The 23,767-nt window shown below is 36.8% G+C and overlaps 3 protein-coding genes across 4 annotated transcripts; all 3 read right to left on the reverse strand.

Annotated features, from left to right (window-relative positions):
* Positions 1 to 319: 319 nt before the first annotated feature.
* Positions 320 to 10,990, reverse strand: senp1 (SUMO specific peptidase 1). Its single transcript, XM_077218789.1, has 18 exons — positions 10,409 to 10,990; positions 9,849 to 9,907; positions 9,559 to 9,758; positions 9,315 to 9,411; positions 9,027 to 9,213; positions 8,673 to 8,820; positions 8,352 to 8,470; positions 7,322 to 7,605; positions 7,174 to 7,237; positions 7,059 to 7,097; positions 6,870 to 6,954; positions 6,652 to 6,795; positions 3,591 to 3,722; positions 3,210 to 3,413; positions 2,023 to 2,102; positions 1,791 to 1,875; positions 1,593 to 1,688; positions 320 to 1,495 (listed from the first exon to the last, which is right to left on the reverse strand). The coding sequence occupies exons 1-18, from the start codon at positions 10,543 to 10,545 to the stop codon at positions 1,433 to 1,435; spliced, it is 2,223 nt and encodes a 740-aa protein (XP_077074904.1). The 5' UTR covers positions 10,546 to 10,990; the 3' UTR covers positions 320 to 1,432.
* Positions 10,991 to 11,400: 410 nt separating this feature from the next.
* On the reverse strand, positions 11,401 to 18,265 carry LOC143725944 (protein lifeguard 2-like). 2 transcript variants are annotated; one of them, XM_077218822.1, is made up of 12 exons: positions 17,766 to 18,265; positions 14,959 to 15,043; positions 14,641 to 14,741; positions 14,497 to 14,561; positions 14,361 to 14,414; positions 14,142 to 14,192; positions 13,972 to 14,011; positions 13,764 to 13,801; positions 13,464 to 13,551; positions 13,258 to 13,353; positions 13,113 to 13,166; positions 11,401 to 12,908 (listed from the first exon to the last, which is right to left on the reverse strand). In XM_077218822.1, the coding sequence occupies exons 1-12, from the start codon at positions 17,766 to 17,768 to the stop codon at positions 12,756 to 12,758; spliced, it is 828 nt and encodes a 275-aa protein (XP_077074937.1). In that variant the 5' UTR covers positions 17,769 to 18,265; the 3' UTR covers positions 11,401 to 12,755. The 2 variants fall into 2 exon arrangements, with proteins under 2 accessions (XP_077074937.1, XP_077074936.1); XM_077218821.1 differs by lacking the exon at positions 17,766 to 18,265 and adding an exon at positions 15,926 to 16,126.
* fitm2 (fat storage inducing transmembrane protein 2) lies at positions 17,638 to 18,786 on the reverse strand. The gene is made up of 2 exons (XM_077218842.1): positions 18,592 to 18,786; positions 17,638 to 18,360 (listed from the first exon to the last, which is right to left on the reverse strand). Exons 1-2 carry the CDS (start codon positions 18,762 to 18,764, stop codon positions 17,781 to 17,783), a joined length of 753 nt encoding a protein of 250 aa, XP_077074957.1. The 5' UTR covers positions 18,765 to 18,786; the 3' UTR covers positions 17,638 to 17,780.
* Positions 18,787 to 23,767: the final 4,981 nt, after the last annotated feature.

Consider the following 23,767-nt stretch of genomic DNA (forward strand, 5'->3'; position numbering starts at 1 on the left):
AGTTTTCCCTTAAATCTGAATGATCAAATCGTCAATCGCGTGTCGCCTTGGATTTGTATGTTGTGTTTTTTTTGTTTGTTTCACTCCTCACCCGGGTCAGTCCAGAGCCATACATTGAGGAAAAAATAACTGAAATACACCAGCGAATGAATCAGAAACTAAACAGGACATTTGTAGATACCCAACCCTGTCTTGACATCTTTAATATTTTTTGCTTTTTTGGTAGTCAAGTAAAATTTCATGTCTAAAGCACATAAAACAGGAGTTTCTTAGATGATTCACAAAATCAAGAATTCATTTGAAATAATTTCAATTGTCATTTGATACACACATAACCTCAGGAATTTATTTCTCTTAAGATCTGTTCCACGTACAAAAAAAGATAATAAAGGTACAAAATGAGTATTAAATATGTCTTCAAATTTACCGTATAGTCACTGTATATACAATATTTGTCAATATCCTGCAGAATTTTTTTTAGAAAGTTGCAAAAAATAGTTTTCTCTTACACAAAAGAACAGAGTAATGTCAAGAAAGAACAGAAAAAAGAAGACACTGCTGGGTTAAGCGCAGTCTGTCTATGAGATGACCAAAAAATGTCAAGACTCCTCAAATAATCAAAAGCAAATACTGATACAAATAAACTTATGCCTGTGACGACAGAACTCCATCTCAAACCATACTAAAGTCAGAAGCATTGCGGCACAAGAGCATTTCATCACCCCTAGAAAAAAGAACCACAAATCCGACTTAAATCTTTAAAAAAATGTGTCTTTCCAAAAACAGACAACCTTAAGAGCTCTAATTGAGTCTTAGTTCCATAAAGAAAATGAACCAGTTAAATACCTCAAGTTTCTGTATAAAACAGGTATCAAATGTCACAAATTTTAAGTAAACTGCTGTTTTTCATTATTACAAAACCACTGAGTGAGTCTGTGATTGTCATTTCCAGCTGTTTTACTAGTAATAGAGTGAAAATATATCAGCTTACAACTCAATCATATTACTATAACATTTATGACTTCAGATGATTTGAGATCAAGAACACTCTGCCAAATAACTTAAACGAATCATTTGAATTCATCTAAAGACAGGCCTTATTATTGACAGTAACTGCATATGAATAGTAGCACAAGAAAATATGAAAATAACACCCTTCCATTAGTCAAACAACATTAGCTGGCTAAGCAAAAGTATGTCAAGTTATAGGGAACTATAAAAGGGCAAATATCCACTGCCCTGACTCTTAAAGGCTGAGACTGTGTCCTTTAGGTGTATGAGGATTTCCCTTGTTTCATTTAAACAGCATAGAAATGAGCAGTGATTGAGGGCATCCCATATTTGTCTCGGGGTTCCTGAAGTGCACAGGAGCCCTCATATCCATACGACACATAAAAATAATGTTCTGTATACACACACAAATAGTGTCCAATCACAAGAGTTTCTGTTTCAGGATCTCCCATACCATTCGTCTTCTGAAATAGGGCATGTGCTTCTGTTTAAAAAAAAAGAAAAGAATGAAATGTCAATTAAATGTCCATACACAAGTGTGACCAATAACATATTTAGAACTCTATGCAAATTATGCTCACCTGTGTGAATGTGATTGGTCGGTCTTTGGTGATGTATTCAGCGTATTTGCATGTGAACATTCCGCAGTCACTTCCATTCATTTGCTGAGGGATCTCCTGAGCATTCAGGGAAATAAATCTTTCAGATGATCCTAGAGTTTTTTGTGTCAATTTGAAACAATACGAGCCTTTAAATGATGTTTATGTTCAGAAACTCACATTGCGCCTTTTACTCTTTAGAGTCCATTCTGAGGTATCCAAGTTCTGCCCTTTCTTGTCTTCACTTTCTTGTTTGAGATATTTTCTGAAATACAGAGGCACAGTTAGACACTTTTGAAAATGTTTAGTCATGTATAATTTGTTTATTTCTTAAAGGGTTGTCATGGAATTTATTTAGAAATGGCACTTCTTGCAGTCCCGTTTCATCATCTAATCCTCAGGCAGCACTCACAATAAAATCCTGCAGGCTTCGTCATTGTTTCCTCCCATGGAATCAAAGTAAGTGATGCTCTTCTTACGAAAATCCACCACCTATCAAAAAGGAAGCAATGAGAACAATTAAAAACAATCCCAAAAGACTTCACAGTAAAGTCAGTTCATGCATTATAAAGGGGTCCTACTATGCTTTATCAACTTTAGTTATTGTGTAATGTTGCTGTCTGAGCATAAAAAAGATCTGTATGGTTACAAAGCTCAAGTCCACTCCAAAGGGAGATATATTATTTAACAGAATCCACTTTCCAAGAACTACAACGAACGACTCGTTTGGACAACAATGTGTTTTTTTCCGGATTTTATGAAGTCACAATGTTACTCATTTAAATAATCTCCACCCACAGAATAGGCAAAAGAGGACGAGGCCTGGCTGAGCTGCATTAGAGAAGAATATGTCAGAGACAATGTTTTTACACCTTGTTTGCAAAACTCATTTGTTTGACCTTCTTGAGGCTGACGAACTTAGTGGTTTGAATTTATTTTAAACACTGTTTCTGAACATTATAATCCCAACATTTATCTGTGTGCGGCACATTTTACGGAGAACAGCTTCCAGAACCTAAGAGTGCAATGCAGGCTACGCACAAAAGCTTCTCCAGAAATGGAGCAGTGCCCACTTTATCGGGACAATCTGTTGTTTGTGTAGCATAAATTATAAGTATGTCTTATTATTTGTAGTTGCGTTTTCTGTTAACCATTCCAATTATAAGTTTTATGTTGTTGCTACGATGTAAACAAAAGGCAAAGCTTTGCCTCCGCTCGCCTGCTAGCAAACATGTTGTGTTTACTGTAACTTTTGAAATATCTCGCTGTTGTAAGGCTGTTTACGAAACCGGAAATAAATGTTACGTTCGGCCCAGACTGGGGACAGAGGTGCTATAATAATGTAAAAGATGTGAAAAATAATGTGTTTGTTGAACAATCAAGCATGAAAGCATATTCTAGTACACCCCACAAACAAAATCAAGACATAAAAGGGCATAATAGGACCGCTTTAAACTAATTGAAACTATTCTGAATAACTTGTCAATGTCAGGAAAGAAAGCAGTCCAAATGCAATGCCAGGAAAGAAAGCAGTCCAAATGCAATGCATCTTCCATGCACAAGTCCTCAGTGTGACCTTGGTGCTGGTTAGCTACTTACAGACAAGCACCAGTGCACCCCCAGGTGGACAGGCACCAGAATGATGTCTACAGAAAAGATGTCCACTTTCTTAGTCCAGCGGCGGACAGCAGAGTAACCGGAGCTACGCAGCTTGGGATAAAAAAAGGTGTTGAAGGTGTAAGCAGAGGGCAGGTTGGGCTGTTTACTGCGCTCCACAAGCAGGTTCATGTAGAAATTAATAACCTGAAATGGAGAAAATATATCAGTTAGGCACTCAAATCTTGAGACATCTTCAGCCACTGGAAAACTCATAGGTTTTGATAATTACGTAAAATAACTTTTCAGAATCCATTTTAAAATACTACTGGAATTTACTGACAGGCTTGTACAGAAACCTGAATGATGTAGAAAAGCTCTGACCTCATCATTGAGCCAGTTAAGGTGGTTGAGGGTCTGCAGGTCCTTCCTGGTGATGGTGAGGCGGAAGCCGTCGCTGAGAACCTCATCTTGACTGCCGCCTCTCAGAGCTCTGCTCACCTCCTCCTCCATGTCCTGTGAACATCACAAACAGGAAACACACCTCTCAAGAACATTCCTGCACTGCACACTTTCCCAAACTAGGGTTTGTGAGTTGATGAAAAGCAGTAAGTTGAGTTGTGAGTTGAAAGTAAAAATTTTACATTTTTAAAATAAAAATAAATATGAATAGAACATACTAAAAAAAATCAAACCAAATACACATAAGAAAGATGAACCATTTTATTTGTTTAATTTCATTTGACCATTACCTGACATCAGAGAACTGTAATCATGAGAATGTGATGTTAAATCATTGAAATATTAACTATTAAATATCAATCTCATTGAGTACCGTACTAAATATTTTTGTAAATAAAAAAGTTTGGGAATCTCTGCTCTAATGGATTTCAAGTCAGATAAAAATTTACATCACATTACAGCCTCAAACTTTATGATGATTATTAGTCAGTTATAAAACTTGACAATAAATTGTCATCTGAGATTAATCACACCAAGAGTCAATTTTTTCCCCCACTCATTTTGACAAAGTTTTAGAATTATGAAAAATTTTATATTCCTATTATTATTGCATAATGACAAATAACACAATAATAAAGAAAAAATAAGTTTAGACTCAAAAAACGTTATTGAGATTATAAAGTTCCTATAACTATAGATAGCCAGTTTTAAAAAAAAATTGAGATAAAATAAAGCCATATTTAAACTCTTTGTAATATTTCAACAGCACTAACTAAATTGCATGCAAATGTTGTAATGCTGACAATGTGAACATTGTGCACAAGATCAAGACCGTGCTCAAATAACAAAACAAGTTTATCTTTGGAACATTTAAATCATGCTAAATAATATTTTGGAGAAAGACAAATGACAAAAACCAAACATTTTGATAAACTTGAAGGGAAAGTTCCCCCAAACATTGATAATGCTGTCATTTAAAACCTGTAGGACTTCTGTAGAACATGAAAGAGATTCTGAAAAATGCAAAATTTGTTTTTTGCCCATACAATGGAAGTCAATGATAACCAAAACGGTTTGGTTACAGACATTCTTCACAATATCTACTTTTGTGTTCTGCAGTATATAGTAAGGGCCTTTCACACTGGCAGTTTAGTTCAAACCAGAGCATGGTTTGCATGAAAAATTGCTAATGTGGAAGCGGTCATGCGGACATGGGCGTGCACCATGGTACCGAACCCGAGACTACCTGTAGTAGGTGGTGTGAGTTTGGTTGCACTGGAACTATGGCGCGATTCACGTGAAAGCAACTGACTCGAGTGAGCACATTTTCAGGAAGTAAAACATAATTTAGCCGCCGCCGAACTCATCAACAAAACATGTAGGAGACGACAATGGTGATGATTAACCTGGGATACGAGCGAGTGAGCATGCAATGTAATCGTGCAGAGTGAGTGAGTGCAATCAGAGCAGCAAATGAATGGTTCACAGTCAGCTTTCTCCTCAAAAGAGCCAGTTTGCAAACAGCAGAAAGCCACCTTCATGTGATGCACATACATTAGATGCAAATGTCGTTCACACTGCTGCGTATAATAGCACCAAATTACTAAAAAAGTCACAATATATATTGACCCGAGATTGGTTTCCTATCATGCACCATGCATGTTAGTGATTACGTAAAATCACAAATAGAAATAGTTCAATAGAATAAAGTAGGGATGGGTAGGGATTCATTTCGAGTACTGATAGATCTCAAAAACAAATAAAAATATTACATGCAAATGTCTTCATATGGAATTCAAAATATGGAAATATGACTAGAAAAATAACGCTGATAGATTATCAATGACGCATGTATTTGAGTGGCCAGTGTGAAAACCCCCTAAGTTATACAGTAGTGTTGCACGATTGATATCATATCGCAATCGCGATGTCAAACCTATGCGATTGTATGACGTAAAATGCTGCGATTTTATATGAAATAGCCTAAACAAATTAGGGCTATTAATGCAATTAACGCAGCATATGTTATCATTTGGCTAGTGTTACATGATACCACTCTTATTCATGCAAATGCTTTTAAACCATTCATGCGCGACAAGACAAAAACGAGCGCGCTGCCTGTGAATTGTCCTGACTGTGACTCACAGCAAAACGCGCGGCAGTATCATGCATGCGCACAAGACAGCACGCCAGAATACGGTTCTCTTTCGCGCTTGAACGAACAATAACACAATTATGCAAAAATGTCTTTTTGTCGAGTATCTTCATAACATAAGAGCAGTCTTATGAAAGTGAAGAATTGTGACTCGTGAGGAAATGAGGCACGTGTGAGATCTCTGTCAGCAGCAGCTGGTCTTAAAGGGACCGTACACAGTAGCCACTAATTATTTCTGTCGTTTAAGTTAATCAAAGAACAAAGGGAACAGAGAAAACACTCACTGCCCTTGACTAAAGAACTTTTGTAACTTTAATAAGGATTAGTCTATATATAATTTAAAATGTATGCAGCGCAGACTGTTTGACAACTTTATTCAATTTCTGTATATGTCCTACCTGTTAGACAGGAAGTAATATTTTTTGAAGCCTAAAAAATGTTTTTGAAAAATATTGATAGCTTTCAATTGTAATGACGAAATCACTGTAATGTTGGATGGCTATAAATAATGTTCAAAATTGTGGGGGGGGGTATTTTTTCCAGACATCATTGGCTTACTGATCATTATAGGTGTTATCAATCATTTAGTTGTTGTTGTTGCTAGTTTGAGTTGAGAAATACACATTTCAGAATTATCACTAAGCTGTGTGTGCATTTTCCTTGAGAACCAAGCAAGTTGACTCATGAAACCATTTGTTTATTATATTGCAATCGCAATATTGACCTTGACCTTTTTGACTTTTTCCCCAAATCGTGCAGCCCTATTATACAGGTTTTAAATGATATGAGGATGAGTAAATTTTCAACTATCGCTTTAGGAGCACTTACCTCTGTTAACTCTGGGAATTCTCGCTCCTCTTTAATAGGCTGAGGCTCTTTGATAACTGCTGCAACAGGAACCTCCTTCTCTAGAGGAACTCGAACCTTCAACTCAATACTCGCTGGGATGGCTCGACCCTCTCCAGAGAGACGCTGATTATACAAATAAAGCATGAGTGGGCTTGTCATATAAAATGCAGGTGTAAAATGAGGGGAAACGGACTCACCTGGCGCAGGAGCTGAGAGGCCAGAGCCTCTTGCTCTTCAATCAACCTCCTTCGCTCCCGAGCTCGAGAGTCATAGAGGCTAGTCCTGAAAATAAAACACAAAGATGGCAAATATCAGAAGCTAATTTACTTTCACAATCTAAAGCAAAGAGACTTGTACATATTAGATAAAAGATAACAAGTACTCACAGTTCTTTGATCCACAGTTCAGCCTGAAAGCATGGCACACTAGAAAGAGTAAGAAGGGGTTATGTAAAGAAAACAAGAAATGGAGATCAAAGGTAAACTCAAAATGTTCTCTTACTACGAGCTCTCAGGCTTCTTGCCCTGTTGCTCCTTTACAAAAATGACTGAATCTCCATCGTGAGCTAAAGAAAGTGAAACAACACATTAAGCTAACCTTTAAGCCAGGATTACATTACAAACCTGTAAAAGAATGAAATGGGACTCACCTGATGACTGTGTGTCCTGAGAGGAGGTATCCTGAAGGGCAGTTGGTGATGGAGCTGAGGGAACAGCTGGTCTTTTTGTGCTGGGCTCAAGGTCATGGGCCCATAGCTGAGGCTCTGGAATGCTGGAGGCTGCACCCGGACTGGGCAGCGCACTGGAAGCCTGACTGGACCCAGGCTGGGGGCTGGGAGGCAGACTGGATAACCCGTAGGACGAAACACCAGTGCCGGAGCCTGCTGGAGAGGCACATTGAAGAAAACTTCGACTGGACGACAGGAAGCTTGAGCTGAAACAACACCAATTGTTTCACAATAAGCGAGAGAACCCATTTAAAACTAATATTGAAGGAATAGTTCATCCAAAAATGAAAATCCTGTCATCAATTACTCACCCTCATGTCATTCCAAACCCGTAAGGGTTTCATTTATCTTTGAAAATATCTGTCCCTCCATTTAAAATCCACCAAAACTTTGAAGCTTTAAAATGTTCATAAAGACACTGTAAACTTTATCCACATGAATCGTGCAGTTTATATGGTAAAACGGAAGATCAAACATGCTTGCTTGATGAGTGACAACTAATTAGGTTTTATTCTCACATTAAGCAAGCATGTTTGAGCTTCCAAAAGAACCATTGAGGTTTGTTCTTAAACATCAAGCAAGCACGCACGATTGAACTTCAGTGTTTACCAAATTTGATGAGCTCTTTCTTTGTGCATTGAGCAATGTTTATATGTAAAAAAAGCCTAAATTAAATCTGTTTATGATATAAAACGACTCCTCAAAAGACTTAAGGATTAGCTCTATTCATTTGGATTTCGTTTACGCTGTCAAACTTTTTAATGAGTGATAGATTCAGTTGAATGGACTTTCAATGGATGGACAAAAAGAATGAGAGGAAATTAAAAATCTTCATTTGTGTTCTAAAGGCGAGTAGAATTTGTATTTTTGGGTGAACTAACCCTTTAAGCAGATGAGGTTTAGACACTGACAAAGAAAACACTTTGTACAGTAATTTGACACAGATACTTACAAATCTCGATGCGAGCGAATGCTGGAGTGAGAACTTCCATCGTGAAGGAAGGTCGACTGGCCACTGGACACCATGGCTAAGAGCTGCCTGTAAACTTCCTTTTCCTCCTCACGCACAGACTAAAAAACAGTGAAAGCAAAGTCTAATTAATATGGCAGCCAATTTGGAAGGAAAAACCGCAAATAAAAAAAAATCATATCACAATTTTTGTTTTATTCTGATCAACTGTGCAGCCCTAAGGCTAATGAAGTAATTCTAGCAATATTTTATGCTTATGAAATATTTAATTTATTAAACAAACCAGTACAATGATTTTCTAACCTCCTGTGCTGTACAGCGGACTCTGGTCCGGAGGAGACGGTTTGAGCTGCCATGTGAAGGACTCTGAACCACACGAATGGGAAAGGTCTTCTCATACAGGCTGGTATAAGTGGCTTTTCCTGAACTGCTCTCCGTAGATGACAGCAAGCTACAACAAAAACAAACTTTCTTTCAGCTTCATAACCTTGCATTTATTACACTTTCAAAACAGAACAATAATATTTTATCACAACAAAACATTAAACAAACAACAGTGTTATTTAATTATGATAATTTCTAACAAAAATGTATTATTTATTTCAGGTGACTATTTTTAACCCAAACATTTTATATCGATTTTTTATTTAAGGTGACCTGTGTGGTCGATGGTACAGGGACCTGCCCAAGCGGGGAGAGGGGGATGGTTTTGGCAAGGAGGCAGCAGGTAAATTAACCGAGTGACCGTTAGCTTTGTGTGTCTCGTGGGGTGGATGGTCCATACAAATGGATGGTCTTCTGCTTATTTTTGATATGGTTACTGACTGTTCCGTCCTTAAGGAGTCTGTCAAAACAAAAAAGATTGTATACATCAGTATATGTAATATGCAGAAAGAAAAATAACTACCTAAATGCAGAAACAAAGAGAAAATGTTTAATTCTCACCAGATTTTGTGACAGTCTTCCACTCAACTGAACTAGATGGAGCCACAAATGTGTTGGATGATGGAGCCTCAAGTATATCACATGAGCGATCCCCAAACTTTAAGGAAAAACAGAAGTAAAAACATTAAAATATATAGTATAGATAAAATACATTAGACAGCACAACTGCTGTTGCTTTTCTGTTATACCTGTTCTCAAGGATAATCGCAAATGCAAACAAAACCGATCTTGAGCAAACGAGTACCTTGTTTTCCACCCACAAAGATGCTGATGCAGCAGAATTGGCTGCTGATCCTGATGGTATTCCTGTTTGAGGTGGACCCGGTGATGCCGGCAGCATGTTCCTAGGGTTAGGTCTGACACTGTTCTTCACCCAAATCGCAACACTCGAACCATGGGTCTTCACTCCTTCGGCTGCATTTTTCACCGTATCCATGAAGTCTCCTAAAAACAAAACAAAAAATTAAAAAAAGTTATTGGAATTGACATAACTCAGTTTTTATCATGTACTCAGAATAGTGTTACTTTAGTTACCCATTTTGAATTTCTTCACCACCCTCTCCTCCTGATCAACTGCATCTCCATCATCCAAACTATATAGAAATAATTGAGACACAAGTAACTGAATGTTTTTTAATATAATAAATATGTAATGCATATTAAACATATATGTAATTATAAATATTTATACAAAAATAAATTATAAACGTTAATAATTTAATAAAATAAAAATAGCCTACAAAATTCTACTCGTAATATTAACTTCATTATAAAGTTGCGAATTTTATTGAAGTAGCAAACGTCGTTTGTTTGAGTATATGAATAACTTACATATCGAAAATCTGTACATTACAAAAGAGGAAGGAAAAAAGAAAACAAATAGTTTATCAGGTGCTCGAGAAGCGCACGCGTTTCTGACGTCATTCTTTCAGAACAGTTGGCGCTTTAATGACCGAATCAAAACAATCTAACTTATGACTAAAAAACAAACATTTAAAACCTATACTTTTAGTGTAAGACCAAAAGATAATTAAAAGCACAATTCTTCTTGCACACGTAAGCAAATATCTTACTATTCTTCGAACACCATTTACCTGTCTATGGGTCTTTTTCTCCGTAATGTCCCATCCTGATCCAATCCCACGGGACCGGCATGAACAGCACCAGCTGGAGCTTCGTTTCGCAGACTTGCGATTCCGGTTCCGATCCATTCGTAGAACTTATTAAACATAATGAAAGTGTGAAAGCCTTTATTTTAGCGGAATAAAACCTCGGGGCTGTCAGCGCAGTCCCAAACGCGGGGTCCCCCTGCCCTTCATCCGTATGCCACTGCTAACCAGCTTTGTTAGATTAAAAGTAGCTGAATCCTTCACTTGAACACGACTGAACCAGCCCAGATAAACCCACACCGCTGATCGTTAGCCAAACCAGCTAACCAACTGCTAACGCGTGAGACTCCAGCCCAGCAATAATTATATCAATGGTTAAACGAGCTCCAACGAGTTGCCCGCGTGTTAGTATCTGCTGTGGGTATTTTTTCCTAACTGACTCGAATTTCTCAGAAACCGTAAGAGATACTGTGAATGAGATATTGAGTACACAAACTTGCATTAACGCCTCCCGCTTCTTCCTTATTTAAAAGAAGAACATGGCCGAAGCTCACATGTTAAAACCGCGCTTTCCCATTGGATCAGCGGAGCGGAAGAGCGTCATCAGTGCGCAGTGTTTTGAAAGAGGAATGGTTGGATCAAGTGCAAAGTGTCTCACACACACTTTTACTTCAAATACCTTTTGTAGTGTTATTTTTTTCTCAGTGACTCGAATCTTTTGAGTTATTTAATTATTCATTCAGTGACTCTTTCTTCAGGTTACATCGTTATAACAATAGGTGGCGATAAATGAGTCGTTTTTTATGTTTTATGAGCGGGTCATTGAATCATTCACTGAGCTGAGTATTTTTATATTAAAATTAAAATGTGATGTGAATGAGATTTCAAGACCCCAATATAAGATATTAAAGCTTGTTCATTTTTATAACAAGAGAACATTGTGTTTATCTATAATATTACTAATAACAACACACAAATAGGAGGGCTTTGGAATTTTTATTCACTCTGATAAACCTTTTCTTTTTGCAATTTGCAACTGAAACACACATTGTCATTTATTGGCTTCATATTCAAATTATTTGATAAAAATCTATAAGTCACTGTCTCTACTGTAAAGACCACAAACAGGAAAAATAATATGTAGAACTGCATTCTGTTGAACCCAGCAACAGTGATTTTGCACTCTTTTTGTGAACACTGTGAAGCTATGTACACATCCAAAATAACACATTTTCTTCAAAAATAGATCTTTACTATGATAATACATTAAAATTCTGTTTAATGATGAATTAATAATACATGCATTAATAATTAATACATATAGGTCTAAACTAAATAAATAATGCTCAACAAAGCATATCTGAGTCAAGTCATTGACTTTAAAATGGCAGTGAAAATTTCCCAATGGAAAATCCCAGACATATGAAAATATGATAGTGAATTTAAATAGAAACACTGATTATTTATTTTTTACAAAATCAGAAATATTCATTCGATTCGTACGTTCACGTGTACGGGGATCCAGCCGGCCATTCAAAAACCTTGTTAAATATTCACCTCCATATAGTTTCTCAGAATGATTTGTTGAAATGTTCTCATGCTGTGATATCACATTATGAAATTTTTGATTCAGACACAAAGAGGGAATAGATGGATAAATACACAGTTTAACCTCAAAGTGATGTTGCTTGTGCTCATATCTGAATATTTCATGCACTTTCACTGCTAATGACGTCATATAGGTTTCACAAATGTTGACACCAATGGATTTAATATGTTGTGTTTTGTTTTCTATGGCACCATGTGTAAAACTAAATGGATGTTGTTAAAGTTTCACCAGTGTACATATGTTATGTATATCCTTTCTGCTACAGGATAAACACATGGCGCATTGTAAAAGCTGAGTAGAGGACACACGGCAACACTACAAAAAGGTTCATTAGTTAACATTAATTAATTTATTAACTAACATGAACTAACAATGAGCAATACATTTGTTACAGTATTTGTTAATCTTTGTTAATGTTAGTTAATAAAAATACACACAGTGTTCACAGTGCATTAACTAGTGTTAACACATACAACCTTTGATTTTAATAATGTATTAGTAAATGTTGAAATGAATATTAAGTTAGATTAATAAATGCTGTAGAAGTATTGTTCATTCTTAGTTCATGTTAAATAAGGTAGTTATCAAATTTTACCTAATGAACCTTATTGTAAAGTGTTACCGGAAACACAACAGCGTGCACTGAAGATCCACATCATGCTTGAGAGGACAGGATCACTCAGGCCAGAGGGACAAAAGACACTCAGAGCCATAAGAGCACTTTCAATGGCGTTCAGGAGTACCAAACAACTGGAGAAAGAAAGAGAAGATGTAAACAATGTCCAGGTATATGCTGAGGGTGGCAAAGATGTATTCCTCAGGACTTATGGTGTATCGCTTGCTTCCCATCAGCATCTGTGTGTCAAATGCCAGGAACTAAAAGACAAAAGGATGAAAATGATTAAATGACAATAATTAGCAACAAACAATAGAGATAATGCTGCATGCAGTCTGGTTTATTTTGCAATAATGTTATGCTGACTTGTACATTATCGTGCTTCTTGCATGGCTACTCACCAATAAATAAATGCATTAACATTTAATATTGATCGGAGTTGAAATAATTTTATAATTATGTACCATGCAAAACAGTATTGCTCCCAAGACAGCATACACAGCGTGCAACCATGGAACCTGAAGGAGAGAGAAGGCTTTGTCAAAGTACATTCTCGTTTCTGTGAATATTAAAAGTCTACCAATCAATTAATCAATCATCGGTACTTACATATCCAAAGGGCAGGATGAATGCCAGGACAATTCCACAAATAAACACAACTGTACAGAAGACTACCAGCACACCTTGGTATGAAGTAATATCAATCTGTAAAATGACAAACATTTGTATGATCTAAATAAATATATTGCAGATTACATTTGAAAATTATTGCGGTCAAGAAAAATGGAAATATTAGATGCTTCAAAAATACTAACCTTGGTTTGGAAGCTAAAGATGGTAATAGCAAGACAGACCAAGATAGTAATACCCAGGCAGATGATGACAGATTTAGTATTGTAGTAGCTAGAGTGAGAGAGCGAGAGGGGAAGATTTCAATCATAAATAGACCTATAAAAGATATGATGCATGCAAAAAGAGTTCACCTTCATTACTCTTATGACATACATGCAGTAACCACATATTGTACAAGTAGGATGAAGGGAAATATGAATATGCAACCATGAATGCAGGCCACAAAAAAAAAGACATGATATAGATATAACTTGAGACTGTACCTGGACAGCATTCCTGTCATGTAAGAAAGAGACAGAGTCTAGAGTAGGAGAGAAGAGATGTTTAAATAGAGGAAGACTTTCTTTTAAATGTGACAACAGGCTTGTTCTTGAGCAATACAAGGACTTCTAGTCCAGCACCAGCGCTGACTAGTAGATACGTGATAGTTTGATGTTTCTTAGATGACCAAAGACTTGTTTTAATACTCACAAAGATCATGAGCAGAATCAGATTCCATGGGAACTGCCTCCTGTAAATGAAAAAAAGATAAGAGTAGAAATACATGAGAATGTTGAATGGACATTAATTATTAAATATGAAATTATATTATATTTTGCATTCTTGATATCCATCTATCTATATACTACAAATACACTCACCTAGGTCCACGGCAGCAGGACAGAGTCAGATATGTGACAAAAAACACTGCACTATTGAGAAAAAAAGACAATTAAGCCATTATACATGTCAACACAAAGCGCACATTTAAATAGTAACTTACACTAGCACTGAATTACTGTAATTAAGGCTAAATTCCAACAGAATTTTAATATTTACATTTTAAAACATCAACTTTAAAAGTAATGATTTTGACTTACTATGATGCCCAGTACCAGCCAGGGTTGGTCTGAATGTAATCTTTCACGGGTTTACTACAAGATAGACAAGACATATTTGTGAATCAAGCTTGAAAAAAGAACAATGCATAATGAAAGTTTTAGCACACACACTCACCAGAAAACAAAAAGAGCCACAAAGGAAAATGTGACAGAAAGCTGGAGCATCAGGATGGTGTACACCTACAGGAAATATTGTTACATTAATTCACTTCATATCATCCACAGCTGATCTGAATCACTAAACGGAAGACAATGTTACCTTGCGGATAAATATCCTCCTGATCTTTCGGTCATCCCAGCTGAATTCTGTGAGCATCTCACCATCTTCAGGATAAGCTCCACTATAACAAGGACTGCCACCTTTCAACAACAAGAGGATATATTAAACATCTTGTTTCTCACAGGTATTCTTGAAAACATCCACAAAGACTGTCAAGGGTGTTGAAGTGGTACCCATGTCCCCAAAGTATAGTAGTGTATAGTTACAAAAATGCAATTGCATTGACTGAATTTATATAATTATCAGTGCAGATCAGTTTAAACAAGAAATTTACTAAAGGAAGAAAAGTAATATTACCAGTAGTTGCCTCATGGTAACTTGGAGGAGCGGAGGCCATCGGCTGAGCATCAGCGCCATTGTCTGACTTGTTTGTTACCGAAAGCTGTAAACATATTAAACTTTATTTGTTATTCTGTATATGCATTCAACGGCAATACATTAGTTTTCCATTAAAACATTATAGATAGGTAAGTAGGTATTGTTACAGAACTTGGTATTCATCCATGTATTAAATTACTCATCAGTCAGGACAATATTTTAATCATATGGCTACACTGCATACATTGGTAAATCATTGTACATAATGCCATCCAATAGTATGCGCTATAGTAACTGAGAATGGAGAGACTGAGAAATGTATTCAGCCATTACTTTTCAATGACTGATTCACTGTAATAGGAGAGTTTACTACTGATAAATGACATCACAAGCCACCTTAAAAAGACGCTTTCCTCAATGGAAACTGAGGAAAAACCTTGTTCACAGAAAATAAAAAGATAGTTCAAACTATAGAAATTCAATCATAATCAGTTACATCTGTTCAATCAGGAAAAGACGACATGAAAATAAATGTCTTGCAAACATTATTTTCTAATTCTACCTTTGTATCTTGCTCATGCGCAGTTGTAAAACACTGTGATAGATGATAAAACAGCAGGTTTAAAGAAATTAAAAAGCGTTCCTGAAGCAAACATAAAAATGTAGCACAATTGATGGGCATAAATCAGTTTAAAAGTATAAGGCACAAATCCAAAACATGACAAAGCTTCTTTCAGCGTCACTGGACCATCATTTAAACTGAGACAAAACCAGAACAGGGCAGAAAAACTAGCACATGAAAGAAATGTCAGTCATCGAGACCACTGCGAATTCGCAGACCACAAAAAAAGAAAAAATTGAATTCCTTGCTTTTGGTTAATGGCCAGCAATAACATACATATATAATGATAAAATCTTTAAAAATGGTGAAGAATAAAATGCTTACCTTTCCCTGGGTCATGGTCACAGCTTTGAATCTAATTTGACTTACTTAAAAAAAGTCTTAGTGTCTCTTTAGAGCTTTAGCCTGTATTCTCTGCACCTGTCTGGGATGCTGCACGCAGATAGTGACGATGCTGTAACTAATAAACCGCATTTCTATGAGCACAACCCCCCTCCCTCTCTCTAAAAGGCACATTCTAGCACTATCCAGGTTATAAAGCACCATTGCCTGAGACTTGGACTGTACCAATCATGCAGGCAGAAAAGGGGGCATCATTTCCCCCATGACGGGCACTAAACTGTGTGCGCATCAATCCCGCAACATTTGTCAAGAGAAATCTAGAATTTTTCCTCACCACCCAAAACAGAGAGAAGTGTAAGAGGAATGTAGGACCATGAACAAGATATTTCAGTGAGTTTACAGAGTCTTACCTTGAGACAATAAGAAATAAAATGCACGACAAAACCAAAACGTTTACCAAGTCCTCAACTCAAAGATATTTATTCATTCAAACAGCATATGAATTAAATAAAAATACACCTCAGTGATGTGTTGTTAAACTAATATGATTTCCATGTCATCACATCAGTTGAAATGGGTACAGTTCAATGAGATGTCTGTGCTTGCTTTCTTTGAAATACTGATGTAGCCTATTACAACAAACATTATTACAATGATAATCACCAAAATATTTTAATTGACATGTGAAATGACAAATGGACGTGCCCATAATAACCAGCATGTTCCATCATTTGTATGTTAGAATTAATTAACATTTAATTTTCATTGTTCCTCAAACCTGCAAAAGATCATTCTAACCAGATAAATATTAGTGCGTTCAAGTCTTCCTGGGAAGTTCGTAGGCGTATTTTTTTTTTTTCGTAGGCCTATTTTTACGAGTAGGGAAGTCGTGTTGATGACGTGGTGTTAAAGTCACTTTCGTTGGAGCAAGATGGCAGTGTGCATTCTTTTAATTAAATAGGCCTACACAAAATTCAGCAAGGTTTTTAAACTCTTCTTCTAAAATAAAATAAAAACTAAGAATGTGCATCATGTGTGTTTTGCTTTTCAATGTTTTTAATTAATTTATGAAGCCACTGTAACTCGTTATCAGGCATTATTGTTATATTACAATGCGATTATATTTTGTGCAGACGGTTAGCTTATTTTGTTGTAAATATATACGCCTGACAATATAACTAAAAAAACAAACATGGTATTTAACCACGTTTCTCACTGACACGCCCCCAACTGGTAAAGCTCGTGGCAAATCCCGAGCTACCCACTCGTATAACGTATAACAGGTCTGTCATCCTGTAATAAACTGATCAGACTTGTTTTGATGAATGACAATTGCGAATAACGAATCTAACAGTGGCACACGAATGAACAGTTTGAACACATAAAATGGTCCTATGAAAACACAAGGCAAGTATATAACAAATGCATTCTGCTGCAATTCTCCGACTTCCAAAAACGAAACCAAAAAAAAATCAATGAACAAAACTATTTTTTTTTTTAAATATTAGTTTCAAGGGACAAAGTCTAAATATTTACTATTAAAAAGGCAGCTCAGCTGAAGATTGCAGGTTGCTTACAGGAGGTAATGTTAGCAGCAGACTAATGTATAAGCTAAATTTACTGTCTGGTGTTCCATTCCAGCTCTGTATAAAGCCACACAACTTTTGAAGGCAACAATAAGGTTCAGATGTGACTTCTCAGATTACAGATTGTCATTTTAGGAACACCAGCTGCCTTCTGCTCCACATGGATGGCTAACCCATCATAGATCTCACATAACATAAACAGAGCAGATATGTGAAGCTTGTTGTAGTGCCCTTACCATTTATTTCTCACACTAAGCATGTTGTTTCTGCTGTGGAGGGAGACCTGGAGAAAAGAGAAATGGGTACCAAACAACATAGGTCACGTACCATCCTAATATCCCACACGAGGTCCCTAGTATCTTGTCGATAATATCATGGAAATACACAGAAGTGCATCCGAACATCCATATCCAGATGGCTACAATAGCATTAAGTGCTATATAAAGACAATCAAGAGGAGCGTTTCTGCTATCACTTATGTGTAACATGGGCACCATTTCCTCCACAATCACAAGAGAAGAGTAAGTCAAGATGAAGGAGTGTCCAGATATGTCAAATCCATCCCAGATGAATCCAGCCTTCCTGCATGCCGCCTTTGTGGTAATGTCACCAAGGATGACTTGCATGTTGTCTGACTCATCATAACATGAACCTGTAACGTCTTCAATGTAGAAAAATGTCTCAGTGCAGGTGTACCAAATGAGAGTTGCTACTAGTAGTGATGTAAGCCGCCTCAAAACAAATCTGTGGCTTTTGTTGTAAGAGTTGGAGTAAAGGATGAATGGCAGAAGCAAAACAATGGTCCAACCCCAAGAAACTTTCACAAAATATCTGAAAGTAAAAAAAATTAAGTAAAAAATATTAAATGACTTTGACAACTTAATATGACATTGATGTTTGGCTCAATGACATGCGTTGCTTTTATTATTGCATATTGCTTTATATGGCATATTAGTAATATTTTCAAAAAACGAACACGTTTCTAATAAAATTATTTCTTTTTACAATGTTTCAATGAGTTCTAGCTGGGTAAGGGAGCTAGTACCGTAGACTTGTACTCACAGATTTAAAACATTCCTACTGCTACTGAAGTAGCTCTCCGGCACGAGGTCCATCATTTTCAAAACTGATCCTGTAAACGAGATACAAAAGAACAAGTGCGGTAAATAAGCACGGGTACATGGCTGTCTCCAGAAACAAGCCAAACTGTTCACTAAGCTGCCTACTGCAGCCATGTTGTTCTATGTGCTGTGTGTGCGTGTGTTTGAATCATAGGTTTGAATGCGGAAACAGAAACCACACTTCTACGAATCCTACTATGGTTACGGTGGCTGATTAAAATTCATGAGCAAGCGTTCACCATTGGAGAACTACTAAGCAACGTCACCATAACTTAATTATTATTCAAGTATCAGAGGTCCGCCATTGGAAGGTTACCAAACACTTCAGCGTTATTGATTAATATACATTAGTGAAACGGTCGTTCAAGTAGTTGCGAGTAGTATGAAGATGCAAGGCTTGTTCGACTTGAACCGGCGCTGCACAGACCGATCGGTTGATGACATCAAAGTACCGCGAGAGCGATTAGAGAGCAGACGGCTCCTTATGCTTTTGAATCGCTCTCGCGGTACTTTGATGTCATCAACCGATCGGTCTGCGCAGCGCCGGTTCAAGTCGAACAAGCCTACCGTCTCGGAGCCTGCAGTTACAGTCCCCCACCCAGAGTCCCGCATTCTTCGAGACAGCGCCTCCTATCAAATTGGATCGGATAAACGTGAAGAACTCAGACCAAAACGTGAGTATCTCAATTTTATTTAGCGAATCATACTCATTCGATTTCTTTTTTAAATCAAGCTAACTTACTTTATAGCTCATTGATACACCAACATATGAACAGTCCATTTAATATTTGTAAAGATAGTTTGTAACAAAATTTGAGCCGTTATTGTATGTTTTTTCGCCTTTTTTCCCCGAAAATATTTTGATAGCTAACGTTAGCCTTTAACCTATGACTTTTTGTAGACAAGCCATTGTAAAAATTTGATTAAAATTAGTTGACATTAAAGTAGACCAATTAAATACATTAAGTGTGTTAATATCAAAGAATGTCATCATTAATTATTTAATCAGAGTTACAGTTTGACCTTTTTTTAATTACCGGACCTTTTCTCCTAAAACTATAAATTGAATTAGTTAATGCTGGAGTAATTGTTTTACTTTTTTATAATTTATGTAGAGTAGCCTACTTAAATTAGTTCTTATAAAACGTAAGTATTAAAATGAATCAATATTAATTTAACAGTGATATGAAGTTGTTGCCAGCCATTTACAACTCATACAATTGCCTAATAATCAAATTTACTATGCCTTCACTATGTATTAACCAGTCTATGGTATTAACATGTGAGCTAGAATGTGTCATATGTATGCTTGTAATTTGCATTTACAACAAAAAAAAAATCATTATTTATTATTACACAATATTTTGACAATGGCATTCAGTGAAGTCAAAGAATTTGACAGAGCGAATGCAAAAAGAATGCAAAAAGAAGGAACATTCGCCTAACAGAAAGTAATTATTTTACCTTATGCATTTACATTACATTTTACATTTATTCATTTAGCAGACACTTTTATCCAAAGCGACATATAAATTAGGATTTTTTTAATGCAATTGAAGACGAAAAGTAAAGATACTAACACAATTCTTTCTTCCTTTTTTCTTGGCTTTGTCCTGTTTACAGCAAGATGATGTTTAGAGGTTTATGATCGTTAAATAAAGTACAGAATTGTTTATTATTGATGTTTTGTCTATTCTTATTTGAGTTTTGCTTCGCATTCAAAATATCAAAAAACAGGTTCTGTAATGTTAGCATGGTATAATGTTAATTAGACCATTATAGGTTGAACTGAAAGAAAAATTGGAATTTGAATAAAAAAAAACATTGTTGCAATATAATATCACATAATATTTTTCAGAAGATAGTTCAATCTGTAATTGTATCCCTTAGTTCCATCAGTAATTGTCTTTCAATTACACCCACGATCAAAAAATAACTACTGGGTAATTTGTTAGTCAGAGAACACTGAGTTTTTCTGGCACATGCATTAAGCAGGGAACGCAAATATTTATTTGGTTAAAGGATAAGTTCGGCGTTTTACAAGTAAAGTACTGTTTTAAGATCGTTTCTGATGAAATCAAACGGTTAAGATTAAAATTTGGACAAATGCTGCTGTCCCGAGAATTTTAGTTTTTTGTGTTAGCACCCCCCCACCTACACAATGGTTTCATAGGTGCATTGGAACAATCATTCATATAAACGCATTAAACTTTAGTTTACAAAGACGTGAAACTCACCGAGTGGTCTGGGGTGTTCACTGATATGCTCACGCAGAAATCGCTGCAAAAGATGCTTTCCAACAGGTGTTTTACCATTCGTTGTAAAACTGTGGACCTATTTTTCCAACGCCTCACAACCGGACATTCTTCCAAAAACTATGATAAAACCTGTTGTTTAAACTAATATATATTTTAAAGCATGACAAATGATAGGCCTATTACATAATTCTAAAATCTCTATCACCTTGCATAGTTGTTTCACCTTTTTAATATAATGTATCTTTCAAGAGGAGTTTTGCAGGGTTTTTTTCAACATTGGCTTTTACTGTCCAATAGGTGGCACTATAATAAAGTGACGAAAAACCCTGGAAAAACCTCGAGACTCTTAAAAATGGTCACCACCAAAGAATCAACTCATCTGCTTCATTTTTATCAAACATTGTAGAGCATTTGTTGAAGACCACTGTTTTCACCTGAATGAGACCCAAACCTGAAGGTATACAGATAAATTAACCAATACTGTTCAATGTGCACTTATTACAGTTTTTTTCGATTGCTAAATGACAGTGAGCACAACTGGAGCTACATGTGCAAAACTGTAACTACAGTCTGCACTATCAACAGTCATCTGAGCTAAACAGTTCACATCACCTGCAAAACTCATTCCAAGCAACACAACTTTTAACACATGGCTCAAAACAGGCTCAGTGCAGCCAAACACATGCACAACCCTCACTGAGATAACACACACTGTCACTAAGAACACACTGAGAGTAACAACACTAGCATCAAACACCAATACAGAAAATACAAACTTTTCATCTTTACAGTTTGAACAATTTCATTGACTCTCATACAAAATAATATTTACTTCAAAGAAAAGAGTGACATTGTTTCACATGATTTATTAAAATTTTTAGAACATAATTCTTTAAGGTAAATGAAAATTGGCAGTTTGCTTCAATAGTCTGTAGTAATTTACGGAATTACAGTAATGAGAAAAAAAAGGTAGAAACTAAAAGTACATAGGCCTACTGTAAGTCGAACAAATAACAAACAAGACACCAGCTTAGCCTTTCAGCTGAAATGGCAATCAGCAGTGTTTGAAAGGCACTAGGCTGAAATCTATTCTGTTTTGAATAAGTGGTTCACAGTTTTGACAGCAGTGTGTTAGCATTTGAACAAGGTGCTGTAAATCAACAGTGTTGTGCAGGTTGTGGTTAAAGTCATGGGATAAGTGTGTAGAGTTTTGAAAACTGTGTTCAAGCAATGAAAAACGAACTAGAGTATGTTCCACATGAACTGCTGCTGTGCAGAGTGTAGTTAGAGTTTTGCACATGTAGCTCCAGTTGTGCTCACTGTCGTTTAGCAATCGAAAAAAACTGTAATTAGCTAAAATAATAATTAAAATAATATTTTTGGTATGATTTATAAATTTAGGACCCGTGGAAAGTTCCACATGCTTGCCCTTTTTATTGGCAAGACTGTATTTATTCAGGGGCAGAGTTTCCAAGCATGTGTGCCATTTGGCTATGTTGTCTCTCCATTCTGCCTCCCTCCACACATTGTGCCAGGCAGAACAGTCTGACAGGATGTTAAATACTGGTGTTTTAGAAGTGATTGCCATGGATTTAAAAATCATCTGTAAATCTCTAGTACTATTATCTGCAGACATCCCAAGTCTCCCGGAAGTTGCCGGAGTCTCTCGCATATTGATAGCGCCTCCCTGATGCCCGCAAATTAGTTCAAATCTCCCGGAATCTCGAGCTCGCGAGCTCCAAACCGTGTAGTGCGCGCTCGGCAGACACTGAGAGAGCGAGAGACCTTGGGTGTGTCGGTATGTGACCGGCCTCATGAAGCGCATGCAAATCCCCCCAACAACAAATCCCCCCCCCCCCCCCCCAACAACAAATCCCCCCCCCCCCCCCCCAACAACAAATCCCCCCCCCCCCCCCCCCCCCCCCCCCCGTGTCAACAAAACCGAACATTTTCCAGTCTTCAACTATCCAATTTTGGTGAGCTCTTGCAAATTGTAGCCTCTTTTTCCTATTTGTAGTGGAGATGAGTGGTAAGTTACCGTAAGTGGGGTCTTCTGCTGTTGTAGCCCATCCGCCTCAAGGTTGTGCGTGTTGTGGCTTCACAAATGCTTTGCTGCATACATCGGTTGTAACGAGTGGTTATTTGAGTCAAAGTTGCTCTTCTATCAGCTTGAATCAGTCGGTCCATTCTCCTCTGACCTCTAGCATCAACAAGGCATTTTCGCCCACAGGACTGCCGCATACTGGATGTTTTTCCCTTTTCACACCATTCTTTGTAAACCCTAGAAATGGTTGTGCGTGAAAATCCCAGTAACTGAGCAGATTGTGAAATACTCAGACCGGCCCGTCTGGCACCAACAACCATGCCACGCTCAAAATTGCTTAAATCACCTTTCTTTCCCATTCTGACATTCAGTTTGGAGTTCAGGATATTGTCTTCAGCGGGCTTTGTTGTCTTCTTCTTCTTGACAACTTGGTGACAACTATTTGTTGCATTACCGCCACCGCTGGACTGGAGTGTATAAAAGTTGTTACATATTTTCTATAAAATTAAATTCTTTTTAAAAGCCCTGTATTCTTTAAAAACAAAAATGAAAAATCTTTCCAGCATTTCTTTGTAAAATATTCTTGTATTCAAAGATAATTTCATTGGCTTCTACTTGAGCAATAAGCCTCTGCCTATCTTGATAATATTTTTGACAATGAATCAATATGCTCTACTGTTTCAGGGCTACGCCTGATACAATACCCACAATTACCATCAACATGCTTTTTCATTAGAAATAAGGTACTATTAAGTCTGGTATGCCCAATTCTCAGCCTGGACAATACCACTTCCTCATGTCTAGTTCTGATCGAA

Source organism: Siphateles boraxobius, unplaced genomic scaffold (assembly GCF_051911475.1).
Source record: "Siphateles boraxobius isolate OS27281-9 unplaced genomic scaffold, OSU_SipBor_1 77, whole genome shotgun sequence".
Classification (NCBI taxonomy): domain Eukaryota; kingdom Metazoa; phylum Chordata; class Actinopteri; order Cypriniformes; family Leuciscidae; genus Siphateles; species Siphateles boraxobius.

What these genes read in the sequence shown, in the direction of transcription:
- senp1 (XM_077218789.1), bottom strand. Translation starts at nt 10,545, where the DNA reads ATGTTTAATAAGTTCTACGAATGGATCGGAACCGGAATCGCAAGTCTG. An exon ending in TCAGGACACACAGTCATCAG is followed by an intron (nt 7,238 to 7,321) that starts GTGAGTCCCATT and finishes CACTTTCTTTAG; the next exon opens with CTCACGATGGAGATTCAGTC. An exon ending in TAAAGAGTAAAAGGCGCAAT is followed by an intron (nt 1,689 to 1,790) that starts GTGAGTTTCTGA and finishes CTGAATGCTCAG; the next exon opens with GAGATCCCTCAGCAAATGAA.
- LOC143725944 (XM_077218821.1), bottom strand. An exon ending in GGCTGGTACTGGGCATCATA is followed by an intron (nt 14,193 to 14,360) that starts GTAAGTCAAAAT and finishes TTTTCTCAATAG; the next exon opens with TGCAGTGTTTTTTGTCACAT. An exon ending in TCCTGCTGCCGTGGACCTAG is followed by an intron (nt 14,012 to 14,141) that starts GTGAGTGTATTT and finishes TTTCATTTACAG; the next exon opens with GAGGCAGTTCCCATGGAATC.
- fitm2 (XM_077218842.1), bottom strand. Translation starts at nt 18,764, where the DNA reads ATGGCTGCAGTAGGCAGCTTAGTGAACAGTTTGGCTTGTTTCTGGAGA. An exon ending in AGTAGGAATGTTTTAAATCT is followed by an intron (nt 18,361 to 18,591) that starts GTGAGTACAAGT and finishes TTTTACTTTCAG; the next exon opens with ATATTTTGTGAAAGTTTCTT.